This window comes from Neovison vison, chromosome 8 (genome assembly GCF_020171115.1).
Source record: "Neovison vison isolate M4711 chromosome 8, ASM_NN_V1, whole genome shotgun sequence".
Taxonomy (NCBI): domain Eukaryota; kingdom Metazoa; phylum Chordata; class Mammalia; order Carnivora; family Mustelidae; genus Neogale; species Neogale vison.
The window spans coordinates 9,479,728-9,496,569 of NC_058098.1; the positions used below are offsets into that span (position 1 = coordinate 9,479,728).

A 16,842-nucleotide genomic window follows, 5' to 3' on the forward strand; every position below is an offset into this window, starting at 1 on the left:
CCTTTTTATTCTGGAATGGTTGTAGGGGAGGGACAGAACGCTGGAGGAAATGCTCTGGCCATGGGGTTCTGTTCTCTGGAGTGTCTCCAACTACTTGAGGGCTTTGCACTGTTTCTGTGGTGTAAGCACCTCATTTTCTAAAATCATTGCTGCTGTGGTTTGGTACAACTGAGGGAGGAGGCAACCTGACCACTCGGTGCAAACCATGAAAGCTGTTCTGAGTTCCCTGTATCTGACCCTGAGGACTTCTGTAACGACTCTCCCATTTCCCCAGACCGGGTTTGGCCTATGATTTTTGGCCTTCACCCTGATCTTACCTGTTCCTTACGATTCTTTATAATTTGTGAGCCATCCGTGACTAGCACACCTTCTCGTTTCCCAACACGCTGAACCTTGTACTCCAGTATCTTCCTATCTGGGCACTGGGACAGAAGGAAGAGGCAGACTCCTCGGCCCCGGCTCCCCTCTTGGTCCGATCTCTGTGCAGTCACCTGAACAGAGAAACCCTTAAAACCTTGAATCTTCCTTATGTGTTTGAAGGAGACAAACCCCACAAGTGTGAGTTCTGTGACAAGTGCTTCAGCCGGAAAGACAACCTGACCATGCACATGCGTTGCCACACCAGCGTGAAGCCCCACAAGTGTCACCTGTGTGACTACGCCGCCGTAGACAGCAGCAGCCTCAAGAAGCACCTGCGGATCCACTCGGACGAGCGGCCCTACAAGTGCCAGCTCTGCCCCTACGCCAGCCGCAACTCTAGCCAGCTCACCGTCCACCTGCGCTCCCACACAGGTAGGTCCTTGGCCCGGAGACCTGTGCCTTACTTCTTGTCCAGTTTCTTCACCTCCGTCTCGCTAAAATGCAAGCAACCGAGAGGACTTGGTGGTCAAATGTAAAGGAGTTGGCATTTCTGTGGTTTTTCACCCAGACGGCCAATGTTTCGTAAAACGTGAAAGTCTGACGGCTCGGTTTTTTCCAAACTCGACAATATAGACCACAACAGGGAAGCAAGGGACGTCTCTCAAAAGCCTGACGTCTAAACTAGGTGTTTCAGTCATTTCGCGTAAACTGATCACATGGCTGAATTCTGAAACGTAGCAGAATTAGTTGACTAGACCTGCAAATCACAGGCTTCTAGAGTTAGAAATCAGACTTTGCCAAAAGCTTTCTCTTCAGTTGTAAGACCCCACTGAATAACAATAGAATCAACCAGTTCATCGAGGCACAGAGAAGTGGGGATTGGGGGCTCATAAGAAGGCTCAGAAAATGAGGTTGTCCAGTGAATTCGTAGGAGAAGGCAAGCAGATGGGATATGCTGACATCTGAAACTAAGTTTAAAAAAATAAAACTCTTCCAGCAGACAAATGGCTCCCAACTCTGTGGCTCCCTCACAGCTTCTTGAACCCATGTTTCACTACCCTGAGAGCTCTGGACTCGGAACTGGCACGTAGACTGCCAAGGCCACAGAGTTCAGAGGAGAAGCGAAAGCCTATTGGCAACATGGCCCACACTGCCCAGTAGCACGTAAAACCTGTGGCCGCCTCTACCTAGTCCTTAATCTGGTCTGTTCTTCCTAAATCTAAATGTCCCCTATGGATTATGAATCACTGGCAGGCGACGAGTGGTCTAAGATGCCCCAAATCTAACAAATCCTGGAGTTAGCAGAATACCTTGGGTCATAGACAAGAATTCTTAGTTCTAATTGGTATCTACCCACTAGCAGAAATGCTGCATCCAAGAAGAATTCTGTGAAAAGGTAGTGAGAACGAAGTATGAATTAAAACTGAAGTTGCCGGCTACAAAGACAAAGAAATTTCCCAGAGACTAGAAGAAAGAAAAAAAAAAAACTGATTTGGATAACTAAGAAAGAATAAGAAACTGGAAGTTTGGCCACTGGCCAGGTCTGGGGGGAGGGGGAAATAGAAGTGAGAAAATCAAATGAGAAAGAATTTCTCGATTCTAAGGAGCCATGAGAGTGGAAAGGATGCCAAGCAGGACAGATGGAGTGGATGGACAGAGTCAAACCTAGAAAATCTTTTCCCATAGTATTAGCTTCTAGGGAGATAGTGGAATAGTGCCCTCAAATCTGGGAAATGATTTTGGATGAAGAATTCTATACCCAGCTAAACTGAAGTATACCAGTATCCTGAAGTGTATGAGTAGAAAGTAAACCAAAAAAGAAAAAAATAATAAATCAAACTTCCAGGTGTCACGCTAGTGGCAGTTACTGAAGATAAACTCTTCTCTGGGGAGAAAACAAAATGTGGCCTATCTGATGTCCATTTGAATATTGCTAACAGGTTGCAGTAAAGGAAAGTATGAGGATGATTCCTATGTTGAAGGCTTAAAAGGAAATTCAGTGAATTAAAAACTCAAAATCCACAAGAAATCTCATCTACAATGTTCCATAATTAAAAGACTGGGTGACTTTTGAGATGATGGTAAGATTCTTTTCCCCGCGAATGCATAGTCCCATCAAGAATTAAGCTAACCCGTGACCCAAAATGAGCATGTAAGATAAGAGAATTAATGTGACATTGATGCTGACACCATTGTCAAATGGCCCAGGGGTGACCATGACCCTCTAAAGTGTGCAGAATTCTGGTGAAGTATTTGCCTCTAGTGAATGAACTATACTCTGTCCTAAATTAGAGTTTGATTCTAACACTGAAAACAACTCGTTAAAGCATGGGAATTCACTGGCCAGAATGCAAATGCTCTTGAACTTAAATGTCAAAATCCTGACAAGTAGGAAGAGGTAGTATGGTGAAGACAAGGGAATCCTCAAGAAACTTCTCAGGCTGATGGACTAAAAGTTAGGAGGCTCTTACCCAACGTAGAAGGTTCATGCTAGAGGAATATAATACACACCCAGCAGTGGGGAGAGGCTGGACGTGTAGGGTAAGAGAGATCATCTTTGCTTATGTTCATCTGAGGACAGTTGTTAGGCACTAAAAGTCCTTAACAGTGCTCCAGATACAGAGGAGGCTGTGGATTTTCAGGAATTGGTCCCCAGCTGCCATATTCCTGTATTTTGTATATAAAATTCAGTCTTGTGTAACTATGAGACTTCAGGAATACAAGCCAATCAGTTGACGTAATACAGCGTAAACACTGCACTCGGTAATAACGTCATGGTTTGATTTGCAACAGTTGTAACAAAACCGTACCTCCTCCATGTCCAGTTTTGGGATATTAGATTAAATGAGAGCTAGAGTTGAAAATAAAGTGGCCTCACGAAGAGGCCAGGATACCCTGGTGCCTGAGTTCAAATCCCTCCTATTTGACCTTGAAGCCTCCATTTTCCCATCTGCTCAGTGGGGTCATAGGACCCACTCATAAGGTTGATGTGAGCATAAAAGAAGTTAACGTACACGGTAAGTGGTGGTGTCGGGGAGTTACCCGTCGCTGGAGTGCAAAGACCCAACTCTCTCTGCACCTCGTGTTCTGATGCATGTTTGGAGGGGGGAAGGGACTTCTTTTGCTTGCCCTTGTCTGCTCTAATGGAAACGCCCCTTCCGTTGTCAGGGGACACCCCCTTCCAGTGCTGGCTCTGTAGCGCCAAGTTCAAAATCAGCTCGGACTTGAAAAGGCACATGATCGTGCACTCGGGGGAGAAGCCTTTCAAGTGCGAGTTCTGTGACGTCCGCTGCACCATGAAGGCGAACCTCAAGTCTCATGTCCGCATCAAGCACACGTTCAAGTGCCTGCACTGCTCCTTCCAGGGCCGGGACCGGGCCGACCTCCTGGAGCACAGCCGGCTGCACCAGGCAGACCACCCCGAGAAGTGCCCCGAGTGCAGCTACTCCTGCTCCAGCGCCGCGGCCCTGCGCGTGCACAGCCGCGTGCACTGCAAGGACCGCCCCTTCAAGTGCGATTTCTGCAGCTTCGACACCAAGCGGCCCAGCAGCCTGGCCAAGCACATTGACAAGGTGCATCGGGACGAGACCAAAACGGAGAACCAGGCCCCGCAGGGCAAGGAAGGGTCCCGAGGGAGCGGCTCCCAGCACGTGGCCAAAATAGTGACCCAGCGGGCCTTCCGCTGCGAGACCTGCGGTGCCTCCTTCGTCAGGGACGACTCTCTGAGATGCCATAAGAAGCAGCACAACGAGCAGAGCGAGAACAAGAACTCGGACTTGGTCACGTTCCCGCCAGAAAGCAGTGCCTCGGGGCAGCTGGGCACCCTGGTCTCCGCGGGGCAGCTGGACACGTCCCTGGAGCCCGGCCAGTGCCTCTAGTTCAGCCAGAGAGGCTGGTGGGCTGGCCGGATGCCGGACAGACACTGCAGGGCAGCCCTCCGAGGGGAGGCCATTGAGCCAGACTCGTGTCCCCAGCTCTGGGGACGGAATGCGCCAACTTTATATATAAGTTGGCCTCGAGGCCGTGGGCTGCGGTCACCGGCCTGAGAGCTGACGCCAAAGCAGCCCGGTGGAGGCTCCCCTCCCCGTTGCTGTCTCCCCTCCAAATGTCGGCTCCCCAGGTTGACCCCGTGGTTCCGAGGTGGGGTGGGGAGGTCCGTCGCGCATCACTCCGTCCGGTAGGGATGGTTTCGTGATGGAGGCCGATCCTAAAACTGACCCACCTGCGATGGAATTACGAAAGTATTTAGACCACGTGGGGGACTAAACTGATGTGTATAGTGGGGATGGTTAGGACGGCCGCGGGGGTACGCTCCGTGGAGGACCTGGGGGCCTCTGGGAAAGTTCTATTAACCTGGGTGGTGGTGACGAGTGTTTGCCTTACGCGTTCGTGTGGTTCCTTTTATCATTGTCTTATAATAAAAAGGCAGACTGCGCTGTAGAATGAGGTAAGGGGAATGCTTCATTTTTCTTTGCCTCCTTCCATTAGACTGGGTATGCAGTGGGGTTCTTCATGGCCACCCGATTCGGGAGCGCGTTCTAGACGCTCGCAGGATTCTCCCGGTCTTGAGTGCGGTGGAGACGAGAAATGCAGTTTGACCTGAAGGTGGCGCCAAAGATCAAGCGAACAGTAGCTGAGCCCCCTCCGTGTGCCTTGTGAAGCTGCGTTTCTGTGCTTGTATAGAAAAGTCCTGGGGCACCCGTGGGTCCCGGGCTTGGTTCCGGGACATGTGATGCTGGACACAGGCGGAGCTGAGGGTCTTTCTCCCAATCAGCATTTGGTGTTCACCGAACCAACAAATGAAAATCCAGACTTCTTATAGGCGGACGTTTTACTTTGGCCAAAACGTATGAGGCTCTAGCGTGCCAGTGGGTATGTAACTTAGCCATCGTTGTTCTGTTGTTCGGCATCTTTTCTTCAAGTACAGTCTTTAATAGAAATTCTTACGTGCCCTCATCACATTAAACATGCGTAAATCCATTGTTTTTGGTAGACTGGGAGGAAAAGGACGGGAAAACTTCTATAGATTGTACACAACTGAACACACTTATGGAAGGTGTGTAGCTTATTTCGTTATGAATTCTGTTGTTTGAACATACCTGATTGGAGGGTGGGTGGCAGCGGGTGAATGATTGATACACTGTCAGATCTCGTTGTAAGGAGAATGTGATGTCCGAGACCCATGATAGAATTAATCTTTGCAACTGTTTTCTTTTCTTTTTAAGATTTTATTTATTTATTTGACAGATCACAAGTAGGCAGAGAGAGGAGGAAGCAGACTCCCTGCTGAGCAGAGAGCCCGATGTGGGGCTCGATCCCAGGACCCTGGGATCATGACCTGAGCCAAAGGCAGAGGCTTTAACCCACTGAGCCACCCAGGCGCCCCTGGAACTGTTTTCTAAGGTCCGGAAGTGTCTGGTGACTGAATGCCCGAGCATGGTACAGATTCTGTTGTCACCTCTGTTTGTCATGACTCTTATCCCTGTTTCTGTTCTAGTAGCAAGTGGGCTGTTGACCTTTCAAGTGGGAACCCACAGATAGAAATCATATAAACGTCCCTTGAACTTTTCCTGTCACAGCTCTTCAGATAAACAGAAAAGCCTTTTTAGAAGGTTTTTATCCCCCCTCCACTGTATGGACTTCATGGGTCTCCAGTCCGCCCTGTGTATCAACCAGCAAATTTGGATTCCCCATAGAGCAAAGGTCTGCAAAGAGTTCCAGACCACACTGTAAATACTGGAGGCATTCTAGGGCCATAACGTCTCTCTTGTGAGAAACTGCCTTAGCTCAAAAACAGCCATAGGCTATAAGAGAAACAATGTACCTACCTGTTCCAATAAAACTTTATAAAACAATTGAGGAAGTGGAAGAGTAAACCCTTCTAGGATGAGACTCTAAATATACAGATAATGACAGAACTGTGGGGAACAGCGGGGATGGCTAAGGGGCTGCTGACCTGGTGCAGACCAGGAAGGCCAAGTTTCTTTGCCTCCGTTTGCAAGGTCAGTGTGGGTCTGAAAGGGGAAACTGAGTATGTGAGCAGTTTTACTTCACCGGGACCAGCTCGTAAGGACGAGATAGTAAATATTCTGGGCTTTCTTGGCCTTTGTCTCTGATGAAATGATTTCAGCTCTGTTCATCTCTACTGTTGTAGCTCAATCACTCACCTCTACCACTGTAACTAAAGTAGCCGGGAACGACAGGTAAGCGAACGGGCATAGCCGTGTGCTGATAAAGCTTTATTTACGAAAAAGGCCATGATGTGAAAGGCCGAGTTTGCGGACCCCTGAGCTGGACTGTTGGGTGCAAGCAACAGGGTGAATGATCGTGGGCTGAAAACGTGGGAAGGAGATACTGAGAATGCTAAATGTCCTGGTCCCTTCAAGGTGGGGGCTACTTCATGCAACAGAGGCGTTCAAGGTTAGGCATGGGGGAAAACAGGGTCCTTCTGACCCTTATTCATTATTCCCCGGCTATAAAATCCCAGGGAAGAGTCCAAGATGACCTCATGTTCTTTCCTGCTTACAGTTTCTCGCTGCCGTCTAGGCACTACAGAGCATGAGTTTTTTGTCCTTGCATTTCGTTTCTTTCTTGAAGATGAACCTTTTTCTGTTGCCATGGCAACAGGAGTCCCTACTCGGAGCCAGACATTATGCTAAGAACTTTACCTGTGTTCACTGCTTCCTCCCGGTGCCATCCAGAGCTGGGACTAGGGCAAGGGAGGGGAGGCCTTTGCCTAGGGCACCAGAAATTCCATAATCAAGAAATATTTTAATTGGCAAACTGTGGCCCGCAGGTCAGTCACTTTGTTGTTGCAAAGTAGCATTAGAAGTTGGCCTGGGAACTGAGGCCAGCTGTTCAGGGGCAGAATTGGATCCTACCTTCACGTAAAATTGCATTAAAATACTGACCTTGATCAGTGAGGTTCGGGGAACCACTTTCTATTCGGCACCTGCGGGAACTGTCTCACCCACCCCACCCTGATCCCTGCCTTTTGTCCAGAAGCAGAAACCGGACCTGGAAAGGGTAAAGAAACTTCTAGAACAGATTTGGGTTTCAGCCCCTGGCAGGGTAGCTGCTAGGCTGGGTCTCAGAGAAAAATTTTATTGAAGTAATAAATTGAGCAGCATGATGTGGACAGTCCCAAAGAAGCCTTTTGACAGAAGTTAATGGGGTTGAGGAGGAAGGAAGTGGGAAGCCCCAGCCTCTGGCCGACATCCAACCAGAGACTCGGATTCTCTGTTTGCTCCTCTAAATGTGCCACTGCAGGCATTTGGCTTCATGATCAAATCAGCTGCTATAAAGCAAAACCAAGGCTAGCTTACCTGTTTGCCTGTTTCTTGTTTCATCTGGGGGGAGACAGATTGGAAAATAACCAAGAACTAGTACTGCGACCTTCTGATGTTGGGGAACCTGGCTTCTGTCTTCTCCCCTGCTCTAGATCTTCCGCACGTGGCCCAAGGTGGCACCGCCTTAAGCTCCAACCAGGTGGAAAAGGCCAAGCCCCTTCCCCTTAACACTGCCAGGAAGCTGTTCATAAACTTTCATCTCGCCTCACCTGGTTACCTGACTGGTCCTCCAGCCTTGCTGTCGTGAAGGGGGCTGGGAGATGGTGCCTCTGGAGTAGCCTGTGCCAAGTTCAAACCTGGAAAGAAACCCTGGGTCATGAGTGTTCTCTGCCCTAAGCAGCAATGCAAGCCTCCTAAACACTGGAGGGGACTTTCCTGGGAATCACGTGGCTCAGATCCCGAATGCCCAGGGTGTTCTGCACACAACTCCTTTATCAGGGCTTTGCTGGGCCTGTCTTTGCCTGCTTTTGATGGATGTTGGTCCATGGCATTTGTCCAAGGTTTTCTGTCCTTCTAGTCTGGTGGGCTCAACAGTGGCCACGGTCACCTGGGAAGCTCTTAGGTATATGGAATCTACCTTGGGGGACAAGAAGGGAGTGGTATTTTCTGGAGTTCTGCAGGTGATTCTAACATGCAGCCAGAGACCGCTGCTCCTGTTGAAGGAGTGGAGCTGTCCTCGGGGACCAGCGCACCACCTGTGCTGTCACAAAGGCCCCCCCACTTAATTTCATGCTGTGCTCTTGCCATCCTAAGATTCTTAATTTTTAAACAAGGAGTCCTGTGTCTTCATTCGGCATCAAACCGTGCAAATTATGTAGCTGGTCCTGCGAAGGAAGAAAAAGAATCTGCCTGAGAAGGACACTGGCTTGTGTGGCTGGTCCAGAAACCATGGTTGGCCAGCAGGGCTCTGCATCGGAGGACCGAGCCCAGGGAACCATAGTGTTCACGCATTCCTCTGCATGATTCCATTCAGACCTCCTGATGAATGGCATTTGCATTTGTCCTAATAAGGGAACCGATATTCAGAAAAAATTAATATAGCTAGTACAGGATGGGCACGCCGTGTGTACCAGGCTCACGTCCCCGCATGGCATTGGCAGTCTCGTTCTCCACTCAAGTATTTGGGGTGGGGAGTCCTCCCTTGGCAGAGGTGGGGGGATCAGAGGTAGAACCATTTGAGTTCCAAGTGTTAAGGCAGAAAAAGGATAAACTCTTTCTGCAAGAATAGTGAGGTCTGTGGTGCGATTGGGGGGGGGGGAGAAAACCTCAGTTATGGTTATCAGATGATTACAGAAATGTCCCTAGGCTGTCCAACCGCATGCTGGGGCACGTATGGCAGGAATGACCAACATGACCTTCCGAGGCAGGCAGGTTACATAATTGTAGTGTCTAAAAGAGCGTTAGGATTTGAACCCATGTCGGAGGCCTGCAGGTGGAAGTCCTTCTAATACCCAGTACTGCCTTGTTGGGAGCCCTGGCTAAAGGCCTGTGTTCATTCTTTTGAGGCCCAGACATCTTTCAGTCCAATGAAATCATGACTCCCTTGTGAGTGATGTTTAGAGATTTTATTTGAGGGGCAGGAGAGAGCAAGCCAAGAGCCCAAAAGCAGAGGGAGGGGGAAGCAGCGTCTCCGCTGAGCACAGAGCCCAATGCAGGGCTCGATCCCAGGACCCTGAGATCATAACCTGAGCCAGACACAGATGCTTAGCCAACTGAGCCACCCAGGCGCCCCCTGAGTGATGCTTAAAAGAAGAAAACCGTGCATCTGTTTGTAAGGGAAACCATTATATTAAAATAGTTATCAAAATAGTATTTGAATTATGTACACTTATTAGTGCTTAAATAAGTTCTAGCAGCAGATCTAGTAACTACTTTTAGTTTGAAGTGGTGATGGTAGTTCAAGATAACTAGAGCCTGAAAAGTTGTGTTTCACATGTTGTATGCACATACCTGATTTCCTCTGACTTGCTAATGCCACCGTGGTTTGGTACCTATGTCCAGAATTGACAGAAATGCTCGATTTCAGTTAAAGGCTTGTGCAGTGAGTTCCTCTTCTTTCCTGTCCAAGTCCTTGGACTCTCTAACTTGCATCTATGGTCCTCTTGACCCTCTATGGAGACCTTTAATGCTAATGCAGTTTCTCGGATCTGGTGCCCATTGTAAAATTTGAATTTGCACTTGCTTCTGTCATAACCAGATCGAGTAGAACCAGCATTTGAAAAACAGCCTGGGGCGCCTGGGTGGTGCAGTCGGTTGGGTGTCTAACTCTTGGTCTCAGCACAGATAATGATCTCAAGGTCCTGCGATGAAGCCCCCCAATCCACCGGGCTCTGGGAGAATTCTGCTTGAGATTCTCTCTCTCCCTCTCCCCCTTGTGCTGTCACTCAAATAAATCTTAAAAAACAAAAACAAAAACAACCTACTCCCACCACCCCTGCCCCAAACACCTTGCAGTAGGAGGGCTTCACCAAATGAGCCCTCTGTAGCACGGTGTACGGTCTTTTTCTGATGTGGGGCTCGATCCTCACATGTTAGTTTAACGGACTTTGGCTCATAGAAAACAGACCCTACAGGTTTATTGGACAACTCTGAAGTTCTAGAGCCACTGCCCCCATTCACCTTGTACCATATATTTCTTGGAAGGTTGCAAAAGACAGGCTTCGCTAAGGGCAGGCGTTTGCCCAAAGCTGGGTGGGTAACAGGTGAATAACAACAGTAATTCTAATATTCAGACCTGGTGTCCTTTGCGCTTGTTACAAGTGTGGGCATGGAGGGGAGGGAATGGTGTTTCATGTGTGTTGGTGGTTGGTTACTTATGGATTTGAAACAACCTACCTTCATTTCCTTTAGGGTTTTTTTTCTTTTTTTTTCTTTTAAGATTTTTATTTATTCATTTGACAGAGATCACAAGTAGGCAGAGAGGCAGGCAGAGAGAGAGAGGGGGAAGCAGGCTCCACGCTGAGCAGAGAGCCCGATGCGGGGCTCGATCCCAGGACCCTGAGATCATGACCTGAGCCGAAGGCAGAGGCTTTAACCCACTGAGCCACCCAGGCACCCCATTTCTTTTAGTTTTTATAATGATCCCTTTATAGGTAAGAGAAGTTGATTCCCTGTGTGGAGTTCTTTTAAAACTGACATCTCTGGGGACCCCTGGGTGCCTTAATTAAGTATCTGCTTTCAGCTCAGGTCATGATCCCGAAGTCCCAAGATCGAGTCCCACATCGGCTCCCTGCTCAGCAAGGAGTCTACTCTCTCTGCCCCTCGCCCCCTCCCATGCTTGCTCGCTCTCCCTCTCTCCCTCTCTCTCTCTCACCCTCTCTAATAAATAAAATCTTTAAAAAAAAAAAAAAAAGACATCTCTGGATTTTGAGAAAAATTAGATACAATTTGCCTCTTCGATGGTCCACCCATCCCCAGTTGAAGAAGACCTTTTTAATACCAGTATCTGAGGGCATTCATGGTACAGATGTCCTTTAGATAAATGTTTAGCCTTTGGAAGAAATATCTTTATTCCAGATCCTCATTTCTTCCCTGACCCCTCGCCCAGTTTCTAGCCCAGGGGTCGGTAAACTTTTTGTAAAGCAGGTAGTAACTATCTTGGGCTTTGTGGGCCATTCCATCTCTGCCGCAACCATTCAACTCTGACCCCGGAGCAGAAAGGCGGCCATGGACAGAAAGCAAAGGAATGCATAGTTGTGTTCAGTTAATCTTTATGGACAGTGAAATGAGTTTCATGTTCTTTATCACGTCACAAAAGACTTGGATTTTTTTCCCAAGCATGTGAAAATCTAAAAACTACTCTTAGCTCATGGATTGTGCAAAAACAAGTGGGGGGTTACCATGGGAAACCCACAGCGGAACGTCCAAGGGATCTCTCTCTTACTTTGTACAACTGCATACAGACCTACAGTTCTCAGTAGAAAGGGTGTTTGTTTGTTTGTTTGTGTTTTATGAAATAACAGGTAGCTGGCTGGATTTGGCCCCTGAGCTGTAGTTTACAACTGCTTCCGGTCAGAAAAACTTATAAAACATGGTATTTAATTTTAAACTGCTCTCACTTCTTAGATTGTTTTTGAAATGAAAATCATGCTTGAATACGATTTCTTCTGATGTGTGCTGTTGCCAAACATTGCCTTTATATTACAGTTAAAATACAATTAAATACAATTAAAATACAAAATACCATTAAAATACAAAATCCCGTATAGGGATCCACGTAATCAAAGACTCTAGCATTTCTCTAGCATCAAAGGGATAGATGCAGTGCATTCACGTTGTCAGATGTTCACTGATTTAGGAAAGATGACGTGTCAAACTTTCTAATTAGGAAAGTCATTTATTGTAAATGAAACTTGCATGCTTAGTGTCTTGTTTATATTTTAAAATAGTAATACATACATGTGGTTTAGGGGGAAGAACATCAGGATGTGCTGTGAGAAGTCTCTCATCTGGGTCCCTCTTCGTCCCTTCCAAGAGGTGGTCATCATTAGCAGTGTCTTTGTTTCCTTAGAAGTTTTGATTTCAAATTTGTCGTCATGACTGTTTTTGAGTTGGGTTAGCCGCCAACAGTAATTTATAGTAGCCACCATTGGCAGCTGGTGCTCCAAACCTCAAACACCTCTATTCCATACATCAACTTTCCAGCATAGGTGATGCTGGCCCCACTTTACAGATCGAGCTCCTGGAAAAGTCCTTAGTCACTCACGGGTAGTGGTCCCAGACATTTCCTTGTGATTTTCCTCGTTGCCTGCACAGGGAGCACCTGGGCATGGTGCCGAAGGCCGCCTGTCTACCCTCACGGCCCGAGCAGTGGTGATCCTGGCCTCCCGTCTTGGGAATGACCTCTCTCCATTCCCTCTTCCTTTTCTACTTCTCCCATCTGCATGGGGGCCTCGCCCATGACAGACATGCACTACTCGGCTATTGCAAAGGGCCATCTGGTCACCTTGGAAATGTATTCCCTGCAAGTCCTGGCACATTTCCTGTGACCATTCTTATGAGGATCTCTGGACCAAATGTCCCCTCTTCTCTACAAGTATTCAAGTTTCAAAAAATTATTCTTTTTTTTTTTTTTTTTTTTAAAGATTTCATTTATTTATTTGACAGACAAAGATCATAAGCAGGCAGAGAAGCAGGCAGAGAGAGAGGAGGAAGCAGGCTCCCTGCTGAGCAGAGAGCCCGATGTGGGGCTCGATCCCAGGACTCTGGGATCATGACCTGAGCCGAAGGCAGAGGCTTTAACCCACTGAGCCACCCAGGCACCCCATCAAAAAATTATTCTTGATTAGGCAAAAACTAATAGGACACACATCCTCTGCGGACTTCCTTGCATTTTTATATCCAGTGGGCATGGTCAACCATCAAAATAAGCCTACATGTGTTTAGTTAAGCTACAAATCCGTAGTTCTTCATCTGGAAAACAGAGACTATGGTGAAGCAAGAAAAACCTACGCCCTGACAAAGACCCTTCAAGCCAGAAAGCACAGCCCCAGTGCTCAGCTCAGAGCATTAGGTGGTGTATTAATCAACCATGGCTGAGATAATGTTGCATCACAAACTACCACCATCCCCCAAACACAGGGACTCTCAGCAGACACTTACTTTCTCATCTGTAGTTGTCTTAACAGCTCAATTTTAGGTTAACTGGACCAGGCTCCAGGTTTCGGGCTGGGTTCTGGTCTATTCACTGAATATCCACATTCTCCTTGGGTCAGTGATGGTCATGATCTCCTCCTGGCCAGTCACGGGAGCAAGGCACAGGGCAACAAAAATGGCAAAACTGGATAAAGCCTCGGCTCACATCCCATCGGCTGATATCCCATTGGTGCTCCATTACACACATGGGGTGTGTAATCCTGTTAGAAAAGAGCAGGGAACCTAGAAACTAATCCAGAGATCAGCGTTCTCCAGTCCATGTGCTAAATCTGGCCTGCTGCCTCTTTTTATAGTTTTCCTGGAATCTCAACATGTGGATGAGATCGTCATAGATTCACCTGCAATCATGAGAAAGAATACAGAGCAAGCGCTTGCACAGTTCACCCAATTTCCCACTGATGACCCACGGTACAAAGTGGTTGTTTTTGTACAGCCATTAAGCTAAGAATGGTTTTCAGATTTTCTTTAATGGTTGAAAGAAAAAAAAATTGCAACATGGGAAAACTACATGAAATTCAAATGGGTGTCCATAAAGAACACAGCACAGCCATTCATTGGCCTGGTCTGTGACTGCTTTTGAGTTCCAGTGGTCTAGTAGAGGCAGGGAGCAGGTGTCCTGAACATCAAAGACCATGGTCTCTACGGAAGGGGCTTGCCCATCCTACCCCAGTCCCTAACAGTAGGCACCCCCTCTACTGGCAGGAGCCTGCCTTTATTTTGGGATTCCTGCATGCCGGATGTTCTCATAAGCTTTACCTACCGGAAGTCATGGAATCATCACAAGGACTGGATGAGGTGCGGGGGCAGAAAACTCCTTTTATCCCCATTTTACATGAGTTCTACTGGAGCTGCAGAACTTGCCCGAGGACACAAAGGTTATGAGTGGCGGAGCCGGCTTAGAACCCCACACAACCCAAACCTGAGTATTAACCACCTTGCTGTTCTCGGTCTTTCTGCTCCATCCAAGTGCTAGTAGGGACAGTGGATTTTAGGTGCTGTGTCCTGCTGCGCCGTTGAGTGAAAACAGACAAAAGCATCCGAGGAGAGTACCAGCAACCCCTGGGCGGTGCTTATTAGCCTGGTCTTCACATTCTCTATTGGAATTCTTACCATCCTTGAAAGCCTGTTTCAGATGCCATCTCCTAATCCTGCGGGACTGGAAGGGCTTCCTCTTTCTTTTCCCTTCCCAAAGCAGACAATAGCTCTTGTCAGATTCTGCTTTTAGGGTTTGTGTGTAAGGTTGTTTTGCCCACGTCGTACCCCTCCACCAGGGATACAGACACTAGGATGCTCAAGTCAATACTAAATTGTCAGGCACCTGGGTGGCCCAGTCGGCTAAGCATCTGCCTTTGGCTCGGATTATGGTCCCAGATCCTGGAATTGAGTCCCACATGGGGCTCCCTGCTCGGCGGGGAGCCTGCTTCTCCCTCTACCCCTCCCTCCTGCTTGTGGCTTGTGATCTTTCTCTCTTCAGAATAAATAAGATCTTTAAAAAAAAGAAAAAGAAAGAAACACTAAATTCTCTGGGTGCGCAGTATCTTCCAGATTTGTATGCCAAGTATGTGAAACGCCGCTGTGACATGTTATAATCAGGAATTTTGAAACTCTGCCTCTGGTGCCTACGAGGTTTTGTGGTCTGGTGTCCTGAAACCTTCTTGATGCCAGGTGGCCGTTGGTGGGGAGGGTAGATTAGGCATTTGAAAGATGAACTACTTTCTGCTACGGAAAGTGTTCTGTCCTCAAGAACTGTCGATGTTTTTAAGCAACTTTGTTTTCTTACGACCCCGCCGTATGTGGTCATCAGGGAAAATGTTGAAAAGCAAAATAAAAATGAAAAACCTATATTCTAGCCATTGTTAGTTTCTTGATATTGGAGCACCTGCAACCGAAAGGCAGGTAAGGAACTTTCCCTGTTGGAAATGCTACAGTGAAAAGCTTCGTGGAGAACTGTCAAGTGCATCCTTATTTCCTGAATGTGAACTTCAAATATAGCATGGTGGTTTAGAGCCCAGAGGCAGAAGTCAGGATGCCTGCTTTGAATTCTGGCTTTTTCTTTGTATTAGCTGCATGACCTTGGTCATCTTACTTGAGACTTCTGTGCCTCCTTTTTTTTTAATCTACGGAATGAAGATAATCATAGCGCCGACCTCACAGAATTGTCACAAAGATTAAATAAATTTGTGTAAAGAGCAGGGAGGGTGTCTGGCACATAATAATAAGCCCCAGATCGTGAGCTAGCTAATTATAATTGGTATTTGTAAATGAGTGGTTAATAACTGCAGATAGTTCTTTACCCACGCCTACTAGGCTGTGCAAGAGTTTCCGTAAATCATTTTTGTGTGACTTTGGAATTAATTCTATTACGTTTGTATTTTATCTATTTTGTCAGTAGTAATTTCCAGTGCTCAGACTTGAATAAACGTATACACATCTTGCCCTTTATCCTCTTCTCTTTGGCCAAATGAAAGATGCCTGTCCCTTGTTAATATGGGGACTCAATAGAATGGAAATCGTCTGTGTATCACAGACAAAACTCAATTCCACAGCCAGACATGGGTCAAGAGAGTCTTGTGCTCTGCTAGAGGGAGACTCACCGGAAGAGGAATGTAGCCATACATAGAAAAGGCGAGGGGTGCCTGGGTGGCTCAGTGGGTTAAGGCCTCTGCCTTCGGCTCAGGTCATGATCCCAGGGTCTGGGGATCGAGCCCTGCATCAGGCTCTCTGCTCAGCGGGAGCCTGCTTCCTCCTCTCTCTCTATCTGCCTCTCTGCCTACTTGTGATCGCTGCCTGTCAAATGAATAAACAAAATCTTAAAAAAAGAAAACAGAAAAGGTGACTCCCCTTGACCCAGAGATGTTCCTTGTAGGAGTTTCTCCCATGGAATGAATTTGGTTACATGTGCAAATGAATGTGTATCAAGCCAGTTGAAGTGACATTGTCCATAGGCCCAGTTAGCAGCATCCAGCCAAAACTTCCATGAGCGCAGGCAAAATCATAACACAGCCATGCAGTGGCTGACACACGAGCCCTTGTGCGTTCTCTTTTCTTCCCCCACTCTTCAAAAGCTGTGGTTTTGACCCCTGTGTGCTGATGTGGATAATGGTTGAAGGTCAGTTTTATTAAGTAAGCAAACAGCAAGTTGCAGAGCTCTCTGTACAGTAGTCCCTGTAGCCTTCAAGAGAGAAATTCTGTGTGCGCCTCTTGCCTCAAAGGATACAAAATAACTTGAATGGTGGTTGTCTCTGGTCAGTGAAGCAGGTGTGAGAAGAGGGGAGATTTTATTACTTTAATAGCCTTCTGTTAGGCTTTTTACAACAAGCAAGGACTACATAAATAACAAAAATGGCTTTTAAGTTTATCTCCCACATTCTCACTTATTCACTTTGATGTCCGTGTTGTAAATATATACAATACATTAATTTAAACATGTAAAATCCTTTGGAATTTAAGAGTCCTACGAACACCTCCCTTCTCGTAT

The 16,842-nt window shown here is 47.2% G+C and overlaps 1 protein-coding gene across 2 annotated transcripts in view; it reads left to right on the top strand.

The window, feature by feature from the left end:
* Positions 1–4,803, top strand: part of ZFP64 (ZFP64 zinc finger protein) — an 87,977-nt gene extending 83,174 nt beyond the window's left edge. For both annotated transcript variants that reach the window (XM_044262815.1, XM_044262816.1), the window contains 2 exons: positions 541–792; positions 3,529–4,803. In XM_044262815.1, the coding sequence (XP_044118750.1) occupies positions 541–792; positions 3,529–4,238 (962 nt within the window). In that variant the 3' untranslated portion in view covers positions 4,239–4,803. The remainder of the gene's footprint in view (positions 1–540; positions 793–3,528) is intronic.
* The last annotated feature ends 12,039 nt before the right edge of the window (positions 4,804–16,842 follow it).